The sequence below is a fragment of the Lynx canadensis genome, chromosome D4 (genome assembly GCF_007474595.2).
Source record: "Lynx canadensis isolate LIC74 chromosome D4, mLynCan4.pri.v2, whole genome shotgun sequence".
In the NCBI taxonomy this organism is placed as follows: domain Eukaryota; kingdom Metazoa; phylum Chordata; class Mammalia; order Carnivora; family Felidae; genus Lynx; species Lynx canadensis.
Genome location: NC_044315.2, coordinates 33,752,158 through 33,764,208, shown reverse-complemented (window position 1 = coordinate 33,764,208; position 12,051 = coordinate 33,752,158). Strand labels below are relative to the sequence as shown.

At 37.2% G+C, this 12,051-nt stretch overlaps 1 protein-coding gene across 37 annotated transcripts in view; it reads left to right on the top strand.

Moving 5' to 3' along the window:
- The window catches only part of PTPRD (protein tyrosine phosphatase receptor type D), a 528,787-nt gene that overhangs the window by 479,805 nt on the left and 36,931 nt on the right, over nucleotides 1–12,051 (top strand). For all 37 annotated transcript variants that reach the window (XM_032595610.1, XM_032595608.1, XM_032595594.1 and 34 more), the window contains 2 exons: nucleotides 73–192; nucleotides 698–852. In XM_032595610.1, coding sequence (XP_032451501.1) covers nucleotides 73–192; nucleotides 698–852 — 275 coding nt within the window. The remainder of the gene's footprint in view (nucleotides 1–72; nucleotides 193–697; nucleotides 853–12,051) is intronic.

Below are 12,051 nucleotides of genomic sequence, written 5' to 3'. Positions count from 1 at the left end.
CAGCAACTCAGAGTGAAGCTAATAGAGAAATTGATGAACATCTGCCCTGAATGTGTCACTTGTTTCTTCTAGGTGAAGTGTGACCAGTATTGGCCCAGTAGAGGCACAGAAACCCACGGGCTGGTCCAGGTGACGCTACTTGATACCGTGGAACTGGCCACGTATTGCGTTCGAACATTTGCACTTTACAAGGTTTGCCTTCCCCCCCCCCTTTCCTCTTTCCATTATTTAAAGAAAGCGTCTTTTGAGAAATCAAATATCTTATGACTTTGCTTGAATCTTGATTCCACTGGCAACAGTGAACAATGAAATAATTCTTCCATTATCGCTCAGCAACTTTTCTCCTTGTCCAGTGATCTATCAGTAAATATGGAACTCTCACTCTGAGCAGAAGTGTTGGCAAATGAAGAATAGAAGAACTAGTTCTTTCTGTAAAAATAACAGGAGCATTCCTGATAGTTAAACCTGAAAAATGTAATGCCTCTCACCTAAGAATTTTTATCTTCCTGAGCAAATAGTTGTCATTTACAAATAGCTTGACATTGATATCTCCAAGGAGTGTGTCTTCCCAAAGGTCATATGGTAGGGGGAAGGGATTAAGATAGCACATTTTCACATTACCTCTATCCTGTTATTACCCATCATTGCAACCTGAGGACAGGAAAACAGAATCTCACCTTGTCTTCCTACTTCACAGAATGGGTCAAGTGAGAAGAGAGAAGTGAGACAATTCCAGTTCACTGCCTGGCCTGATCATGGTGTTCCAGAACACCCTACACCTTTTCTAGCTTTCTTACGCAGAGTCAAAACCTGTAACCCTCCTGATGCAGGCCCTATGGTTGTGCACTGCAGGTAAGAACCACTGAGAGCATTTGTGTTTCTCACAGAAGGTTTGCAAGGAAACAAAAGGTTTCTCATCGGATATTCTCTTTCCAAATTCTTGATACTCTGGGATAGTAGATGTCTCTATAAATAACACAGGGGGTCTTTTGTTTTTGGTCAAATGAGGCCTATGCTAACATGAATAGACAGAATTTGATATAGATGAATATTACCCTTTGGAGATAATAAGCAACTGTGATTCATGCTATTTTCTCTTTGGAGCAAAGATAAATAATTGTATGAAACAGAAAAGAATTAAGAATCAATCTTGTAATATCATTCAAGTTTCATCTGTGTGAGGGGATATTCTTTAAAATGTAGGTAGGTAGGTAGACGAAGTGCTTGACAAGTTTTTGTGACCTGGGATGGTACAACCTTTTTACTATTTATAGGAAAAAAAATGCTGAACAAAATAATACTATAAATATAAAAGCTTTTAGCTAGAGTGTCTTATTGCTTAAAGATACCTTCTACATATTAATATTATCAAGTCACATATAGAAAATATACTAATTTGAGTTTTACAAATTTATTTAACATAATATATACAAAGACCTATTTTTTGGAAGAATTTATTTTATGTACTTGGAGGTAATGAGTGTGCATTTCTTTTGAAATTTTGTATACTTTATTATTATTTTTTACTTAATTCTAACATTCTCTGTATCACCACTTATCTTCTACTATATATGTGTTTTTACATTTAAACGATTTCTTTTTTAAAAATTTTAATTATTTTGGGGCTCCTGGGTGGCTCGGTAGGTTGGGCGGCCGACTTCGCCTCAGGCCATGATCTCACAGTCCATGAGTTCTAGCCCTGCGTCAAACTCTGTGCCGACAGCTCGGAGCCTGGAGCCTGCTTCAGATTCTGTGTCTCCCTCTCTCTGACCCTCCCCGTTCATTCTCTGTCTCTCCCTGTCTCAAAAATAAACAAAAGTTAAAAAAAATTTAAATTAAAAAAAACTTAACTATTTTTATAGAAGAGGGAGGGGCAGGAAGAGAGGGAGAAAGAGAATCCTAATCAGGCTCCATGCTGTCAGTGTGAAGCCTGATGTGGGCCTTGAACTCACAAACCCTGAGATCATGACCTGAGCTGAAACCAAGAGTCAGATGCTTAACTGACTGAGCCACCCAGGCACCCCAACTACATATTACTATATAAAATCCATAATACTACTATATAATCTATAATAATTCTTTGTAATCTGGGTGATTCAAATATGAGAGAATATGGCTCCTTGCACAGACAAGTAAAATTGCAGTGGGAAGTATATAAAAAAAGAAAGAAAGCACCTATCATAAACCACTTCTGTCGTGACTTAATAGTACAACTCTTTCACATCCTATATTATATTTAAGTATAATACAGTAAGTAGATCTTATAAGTGACATCTGTTTTTACACAACATGGGGACAATACCTAGAACAGAATAACCGCAATAAAATTCACCTAACCCATGATACTGTGGTCATTGTTACACAGTGGCCTAGCAGGTTTTGAACAAGATGAAGTTGTTTTTCTCTTTCCCAGCAATTTTTCCCCAACAAAAACTAATAACACCACATTATGTTTATAGAGCATTTTACAAATTCCAAAGCACTCTCCCATGGTTTATTGTGTTTGATGTCATTACCAGTATGTCGGATCAAGAGAAGAGCGTAGAAGAGAGGCTACAGGGTTTGGCCCAAGTACTGCAGCTAGGAAGCCAGACAGAGTCCCACTCATGTCTTATAATCTAGTACTTGCTCCTCTGGACCTGACACCATGTTGCAGTGTTTCGCATGATTCTGAAACACTACAAAATATTTTTATTAATTTGAGCAAATGCTTTTGCCTCACGACAGCAGACTTCTGGTTTTCCTGCCTGTTGGTTTCAGCAGGCACTAGTGTGACCAGTCTCTATACTCTGTTATATATACTTCTTTGTAGACCTCAAAGAGCCATTGTGCCTGGTGACATGGTGCATCTGCTTGGCACCAGCTCGACTTGATTTTAAAGATCATGTATGAAATGTTTCCTGATGGATTTTGGCCACAGGATAGGGAAACAGAAAGTTTGGGCTCACTGAAGAAAATTGCTTTCATATGCCTAATGGCAAAAATACAATTCATGCAAATATATATACAGACACACACAGATGTGTACACAAGCACATACACACACACACACACATACATATATATACATATACATGTGTGTGTATATGTATATGTGTATATATATGTATATATGTATATATATACACACACACATACACACACATAATAGGAATAAAATTTAGGGGAAGCAAACTTGGAAGTTTTCACAAAACATTGTATTTGCATTACAGTTTGATATATAGCATTTTCCCTCTCTCAAAACATGCTTTGAATTTCTGTAAATTAAAGGAGAAATTTGGTTGATTGATTATTTAAAAATGCAATTTATCTTCTGTTGATCATAACCAAGGTATAATGCTTTATGTTGGATACTCAGTTGGATCCAAAAAGGTTTGCAGGCAAGTAAGAGAGATAAGATGGATAGCTATAATGCTTTATTTTGAGAAAATACATACACCCCTCCACACACACACACACACACACACACACACACCCCTATGTTATGTTAAGCCACCTGGACTCACCCCTGAAAGATACAAACAACTCCAGAGAAATAAGAAAACAAAGATGAATGTGCTGAGCTAATAGCTGTTGACATTTGAAAGTGCTGTGCCTGAGGCTCTGGAGAAGCTTTGTACGAAACAGAAAAATAGGTATATTGGTGAAAGAAATTTATTAGCAGCTTTGAAATAATGAGGGAAAGATGCAGCATGAACTAAAGCTCTGAGAAATGATCTTTGTTCACCCATGGGTTGTCTTATAGGTCTGTGAGAAATCTTGGCCTCTTTATTTAGGAAAGGCCATGTTGCACACTTATAGTTGCAAAGCATCATGAATTCTTGACTTGGATACAGTGTATGTTTAAACTTGAGAGCACAGTTCTTCTGATGGAGTAGCAGAGAAAAATTACTACAGACAACAACTGCTTATGTGGGACCCAAGAAATGCTAGTTTATAAATCATCTCTAAGCAGGAAGGAACTTTGCAGAAAGCCACAACAGACAAGTCACAGAGGGATATTGATTACAGATATTGATTACAGAGGGATATTGATTTACATGATCATGTTGTAAATAATCACACAAATACTCTGGAATGTAAATACTGAATTTCATGTTGAGATTTCTCTCCTGATGGATTTAACATTTTTTTCTCTGTAATGAAGAGGTAGTGACAAACTCAAACCCAAGCCTTCTGCCAAACAGATGCAATGAAAATGGAGGGGGTTTTAAATGAAGTCTGGTAGTAGACAAAAAACGGGGGGGGGGAGGGGACAGAAAGAGAGAAGATTCATATTTATCCAGTAGTTCTGTCTAGTAATCAATGTGCCAGGACTAAAAAGAGCTATTATGAATAAGAGAAATTCTAACAGTCAATAGTAAGAAAGAGGAGGATAGCCCAGTGTGGTAACCATAGGTAAGGCCTTGGAAGGTCAAGAAGGATAGGGTCCACCTCATGCCTAGAAGAATGGTGCCACAAGCACAGAAAGACCAGCTCTAGTCATCAGTCAATTCATACAGAGCATATAAACTCAACATTAGGAGGGCACACTCTGGAGAGAGACTGCCTGGGTAAAATGCTGGATTGTTCACTGACGGGCTCTGTGCCTTTGAGCAACTTATTTCTTACCTGCTAGCCTCTATTTCTTCACCTGTAAATGGGTTAACACTCTCCATAACATCAAGAATTTAATTAAGGTTAAATGAAATGATATGAAATGATAAAACATTTAGGACAGTTTATAGTATGCAGAAGTATGAAATAATTTTAAATTATTGGTATATTACTAAGTTTAAATCTATATGTATATTTACAACTCAAGAGAAAATAATCAGCATTAACTTAAAAATAATCTATATGACTTGAGCCATGAGTAACCAGATGTTTATAAATATATAATATTTAATCAAATAGGTTTTTAAAAATTTATATATTTTCCTCCATGGTAATTACAGCCAATTTCCCCCAGTGAAAGAGAACATGTTCTCATTTACTATGAGTTAAAATCATTTATTATAAGAAATACCTGTTCTTGACTACCTGAAAAACCATTGAATTCTTAAAAGGATACTGTTAAGGATACATAGAAATTAATATGGTGGTTCTTGATGCCTTCAAGGTAAAATTTGAGTTTAGCATTATGTTCCTGCCCCTTTATAATCTAGGCTGATGTCTCCCTCATGCCTCATTGTTCATTCTCTTAGCCACCTACCACTAGCTACACATTCCAAGTACTTTCATCTCTGGCTCTTGGTAAGTGATATTTATCCACTCTAGAAATTCACCTGTTCCTCTCTCTACCTGACGATGTTCAACCTTGTTTCATAATCCACCTCAAGTAGCACATGCCCTGCATTGCAAAGGTTGCAAACTGGCCTCAGATGATTTTGTTGACATCTGTGGTAATTTTTTTTTTAATTTAAACTTAAATTTTTAATTTAAGTGGAATGCACTATCCAGTTTTCTAAACCTTCCCTGTCCCTATTGTTTTTGTTTTTTTTTTTTGTTTTTTTTTTTTAAATTTTTTTAACTTTTATTTATTTTTGAGACAGAGAGAGACACAGCATGAACGGGGGATGGGCAGGGAGAGAGGGAGACACAGAATCGGAAGCAAGCTCCAGGCTCTGAGCCATCAGCCCAGAGCCCGACGCGGGGCTCGAACTCGCAGACCGCGAGATGGTGACCTGAGCTGAAGTCGGACGCTTAACCGACTGAGCCACCCAGGCGCCCCCCCTATTGTTTTACACACAGCTCAACTCATCCATTTACAGGGATTACTTCATATTATAAACATCTGACTTGAAACTCTGGAAAACCCTTTTAAGCTCATTCCTCCTTCCTCTTCCCACAGAAAGAATTAAACAATCTGTTCTCTGAACTCTCATAAAATAGGTTCATACTTAGCAAATTTAGCTATCTGTGTATGGATCATATATGCGTTGAAATCCCAGAGGGCATGGGCGATGGCTTATGAACATTTGTACCCACCTCTTACATCATAGTAGGTGCTCAATAATTGCTTTCTGAAGTTAATTGAATTCCATGTGGTGTTTTACAAATTTTTACAGAAGCATTAAGATCATTTCATGGCTGGACTATTTTTTGTTTTTTAACATGACTATACTTTTATCTCTTTATGTTGTGGTATTTTTATGAGAATTTAATTATTTTAAATTGCCTTTATCTTTCTCATACCTACTTCTAAGTCCCTTTTCCTACAACTCTTTCATGTCCTTTTTTCACATGCTCTCCATTCCATGATTAAACATAGATATAGATCCCTGTTTTTAGCCATAATAATAAACATATTGAACCCTTAATGGACAACAAATAATCTTTCTTCTCAACTGGAGACACCCTGTTCTAAGTGTTTCACATGTGTTATTGCTATTTCCTGCCAGTCATCCTCAGAGTTAGGAACCTTATTTTCCCATTCTACACAAGAGGAAACAGAGACCAACTTGTGGTCTCTAAGGAAGATCAACTTACTTGCCTGAGCACATGCGACTAGTCATAGCATAGCTACTGTGTGCCCAAGGTTGCCTGTTCCTATCGACCAGCCCTTAAATCACTTGGTGGTCTCTACCTTCTCATTTGGCCACCTGCTTGAAGGGCATTTCACTTTTTCAGCCTACCCTGATGACCTGGTCAGAATGAGCCACATTGCCATATTCTAGCCTTTATTTCACTCTTTATGTATTAAAGGTAATTTCTAGTTTGTGACACTCCTGTATCCCTTACTCATTTTAGACTAATCATAGTAGCTACCCATTATTGACCTATCACTGTTTTCCAAGTATCACTAAGCATTTAAGGAATTTCTCATTTAATCTACACACACACACACACACACACACACACACAGAATGTGTTTTATTTGTGAGAAGCATTAAGCACAGGGAGGTTGTAAATTTAGGCCCTATCTCAAAGCCCTTGACCTATTTATTCATCATAGTATCTGGTTCTGACTTTTCTTGTTGCAGAGACTACCTTAGTTCCTTACACTTATCTCCTTAATATATGTTTGCTGACTAAATGATTGTCAGATGGATACTTACCATTAACTCTACATGTAGTACATGAACAGAGATATGCAATCTCCTTACTTATGAAATTTTATTTTTTTAATGTTTAGTTATTTATTTTGACAGAGAGAGAGAGAGAGAGAGCACACTCACTGGGGTAGGGGAGGAAGGGGCAGAGAGAGAAGGAGAGAGAGAGAATCCCAAGCAGGCTCCACACTGTCAGCATGGTGCCTGATGTGGGGATCAAACCCACAAACTATGAGATCGTGACCTGAGCCAAAATCAGGACTTGGACGCTTAACCAACTGAGCCACCCAGGTGCCCCAAAATTTGATTTTGAAAGAAACTAAGGAGCAGATCTTCCAACCTATTTATTAATCTTAGATTTTCATAGAGGTCACTTGTTACATTTCCTCATATTGTTTCACTCTTCTTAGAAAACAAAGAAGTTTTGTTCCCTTTTCTCCTCTTTTGAGCTTTGTTCTTTATGTGTTTTATAGAATTTGTGGTTTATACTTTACTAGTACCAAAAGGATATGACAACTGATTTTAATTTGCATCTTGTTAAGAATGAATAAATTGGGATGAAGCCATAATTTCAGAGAGTCAGTTATAAACCCTTGACCCATGATACTCTGAGTCATGTTAACCCCTTTTAGGACCAAGGGAATACTTAATCTTCATAGAAGAAATGTATTTGTGAATAAATATGAAGGAGGGATAGACCAAGACCCCCTAAATTTGTCTTCTAAATGAAAAGATTTCAAGAAGAGTCAAATAGACCAACTAAGGATAATTTAAATCTTGTACATCATAGAATCAGACCAGTCTTTAAAACTGGAAGGAATAGGAACTGAGGACTAGATATAGATCAATAACGTACCAGAAGCGTCAATGGACTACTAGAGTGGCCTGATAAAAATCAAATGACAATGTGAAATTAGAAAGATTCATGAGATCTAATCTTTATAATACTTTTTGACTTTATAGGTGAAAGCACAACCAAGAAACTACTTAGGTTATATTTATAACATAGCCATTTACTTTTAATGTCAATCCAATATTGACAATAATAGCCTTTTCAAGGTAAAAAGGATTTGGAAAGTGTCACATATAAGCATAACAATAAAAGACCTTGTGAGCCAGAGGAGCTAAGAGTGCTGTGGAAAACTGTTTAATGCATGTTAACCATTCATTCTCAATTCCCTCCTTTATTTCCCCCAGTGTTCCATTCAAATATCTCTTTAGATCAAAGACCACAAGTATTGCCAAAGTATGTGATAGTTTTGAGATGCTGACAAGTGTGAACCATAGACCCATATTTTCCTTAAACCTGGGATTCATTTTCATGTATAAATTAAGTAATAAGAGAAGCTGGCCTTCTGTAGATGAAAGACTGGATTATTAAAATACCAGCATCTCGGGGCGCCTGGGTGGCGCAGTCGGTTAAGCGTCCGACTTCAGCCAGGTCACGATCTCGCGGTCCGGGAGTTCGAGCCCCGCGTCGGGCTCTGGGCTGATGGCTCAGAGCCTGGAGCCTGTTTCTGATTCTGTGTCTCCCTCTCTCTCTGTCCCTCCCCCGTTCATGCTCTGTCTCTCTCTGTCCCAAAAATAAATAAATGTTGAAAAAAAATTTTTTTAAAAAAATACCAGCATCTCTGGATAAGAAAATGGGTGGAATATACAAAATATGTTCTTATTTATGGAAACATTGTAAGGTGAGGAGAAGTAATTATACCACATGGAAACTACTGTGTAATTTCTGTTCTTATATACCAATAATTGTGCATAAAGAACAAACTCTTAATTTATTAAACAACATGGTGATACAAATCAGGAGGTCAGATCTTCAATAGTTCGATGGCACAATCCCATAAGAGAAAAATATCTTACTTTCAATGAAATAGTTTAAAAGTAATTGAACCCAAAGAAAATATTAAGAGGAGTTGCATAATGGCCCCAGTAGGTGTAAAATGTAAAACTCAGTCTGAAGGTGTTTGGAGCCCTGGGGGCAGTATTCTGACTGCCTGATGAAATGGAAAATTTGTTTGAAAAGACATAGATACAAAGGCAATAGAGGAGAGGTGAGACCAATATTATAAGTAACAACTAACTTCAATGTCATATGTCAGGGGTATATCATGAAAATCCCTGCAAGGGCAACGGAGAAACTATCTCCTTTCCATTCCTCTTCCATATCTAAGAATAGCAACCAAATTACATTTGTGTAGGAAAGTAGCCATTTACAGAGCATCTTTCCATTATGTTTGATTTAATTTTTACAACAAGAAGAGTAGGGGTGTATTATTACCATCTTCACTTTACAGATAAGGAAATTGAGACTCTTAGAAGTCAAATGACTTGCTGAAGACCACATACCCAACTAGAAAGTAGAAAGTCTAGGTGAGAACCCATGTTTTATGATTCAAGATCCTCCCCTCTTTGTCTACACTATACTGCCATTTTCTATTTTGCTCAATTTATGTTTTACAACTGAAAGCAAAACTGCCCATAGCCCACAACAGATACGGCTTTTAGCAGATCCAAAACTCCCTTTGGGGGCAGCATTAAATGGTAGACTTGAAAATCACTTGAAATCAGCTTACTAGATTACTTACTAGAAATCAAATCCCAACTGCCCTATTTGCTATGTGTGACCTTGGACAATTTATTTATCCTTTCTAAGCCTCAATTTCCTGACCTGTAAAGTGGGACTAATAGTAGTATGTCCCTCATAGCATTGTGTATAAAGATTAATATGATATATGAAAAGTGCTAATTAGCCAGGTATTTGCCACATAGAAAGAAGTCAATAAATGTTTGTAGTAATTGATGTTTTCATCATTGTGTTTTACCCCACATAAAGTATGTGCTCATTTAAATTATCTTGTTTAAGGTTCTCTTACTATCAAACAACAAAGAGCACTATCATATTTTCTGAAATGTGAGTTTGACTTCTATGTAATTTGTAACATAGAAGAGTAAAACACATATGCATGTATATATACATACATTAACCTAGGTGAGTGACAACCATTTAACACTTTAAATTTAATACTTTAAAAAACAGTCAATTATTATAGTAATTATTTCATTGCACTTTAAAAATCTTGTTAGAATAGATTGTTACTATGAGACAAGATTTTTCAAACTCAATGCTATTGATATTTGGGTCATATAATTTTTGTTGTGGGAGACTGTCCTGTGATTTAAAGGATGCTTATGAGGATCCCTGGTCTCTGCCCACCAGATGCCAGTAGCATGCCCCAAGAATTGTGACAATCAAAAATGTCTTCAGACATTGACAAATGTCCCCTTGGGGGGAAATTCATGCCTGCATGAGAACCATTGCTACAGGGCAATGAAACTGATTTTTTATTATGCAGAATGTATGTATCTAAATGATAGCTCACCTCAAAGTTTTAAAGCTGGAAAAATGGTCTTTGAATGGCATCCTCATTTTATTTATTTTATTTTTTTTTACATTTATTTATTTTTGAGAAACAGAGTGAGACAAAATGGGAGCGGAGGCGGGGGCGGGGGGGGGTGGGCAGAGAGAGAAGGAGACACAGAATCTGAAGCAGGCTCCAGGCTCTGAGCAAGTGGTCAGCACAGAGCCTGACGTGGGGCTCGAACCCACGAACTGTGAGATCATGACCTGAGCTGAAGTCAAACGCTCAACCGACTGAGCCACCCAGGTGCCCTCATCCTCATTTTAAACAAGGAGAACTTCTTTATGAGACTTAACCTTGAGAATCACTTTTTAAAGCATACATTGAACTAGGCTCATTACTTGAAAAATCAGCCAACAATATCCCCTACCTTGATCACCAACCATACAAACCACAGACTTGGCTCTAGATGTCTCCTGACACTTAAAATAGTAAATAAATAAATAAATAAACCCACCTTCAATGACGAAGATGTGCCACCATTAGAGAATTCAAAAGAACAGGTGATAGGCTCTTAACTCTACTGCCAAAAAGGAGTTCCAAAAATACTTTTGCACCATGGTAGCAAATTAATGCATGAGTAATAAATCTTCAGTCTCCCAAGGTGGCTACTTCTAAGGGCCCTGGTCTTTGGGGTTGACAAGTGCTGGGGGGTTTTTTGCTAGGGTATCAGGCACATTGCTTCATATTCATGCTTGGTATGAATATCCAGCATTCTGGCAGTTGAAACAATAAGCCCTAGGAATGCCGTTAAGTGGCATATTATTTAGTGGCTGTCCCTTCTATAGCATCTAGTGGAAGCCAAAGATAAAAGATTAGATGGATGGAGAAGTGAGACATGATGCTAGACTCCCTGCCCAAACCTAAAATCCCTTGCTCTTTGATTTTCAAGGGTATGTATTTCTGTGACAGCATGATCTATTTTTAAATCAAATATTTTCCTGAATATAAGTTTTTTGTGAAAAAATTAAATAATTTTATTTATTTATTTATTTGTTTATTTATTTATTTATTTAATTTATTTTTGTACTCCTTCTTCCCAAGGAGCATGATCAGTCTCTCTCTCTTTTTCTCTCATTTCCCATCCCACCTCCCTCCATACCTCTCCCACAACCCAAAAAATCCTTCTCCACCTTTCAGTCCACCAAGAGAGGGTCAGTGGTTAAGACTTTATTGGTCCACAGTGGAGCTTGTAGCATCTATTGTTTGTGATATATCTAAATAGACTAGATGAGATGCGATAGGGTTAAACTGGATCTCTTCCATTCTGATGATAAAGGTTAAACAGCTATTTGCTCAAATTCCTTTTAACACTTGAAAGGATTTTGAGAGTTATGATTTTTTGAGAAAGAGTTTCTTTTCCATTTATCTAGTTTTCTTCATTTGTCTAAGTTTGACCTGGTTTTGAGCATTGAATCTTAAAAAAATGTATAATCATATTTCGGGTGCATCTGTATGCCTTAGGAATTGGTGACCTTTCTGAAATGGAGGGTATAGCTATCAGTTTAACCACCACTGCTTACAAATACTAACCCAAACTTACTGACTTAAAACCACCACAGTCTGTTATTTATCATGGTTCTGTGGGCTGA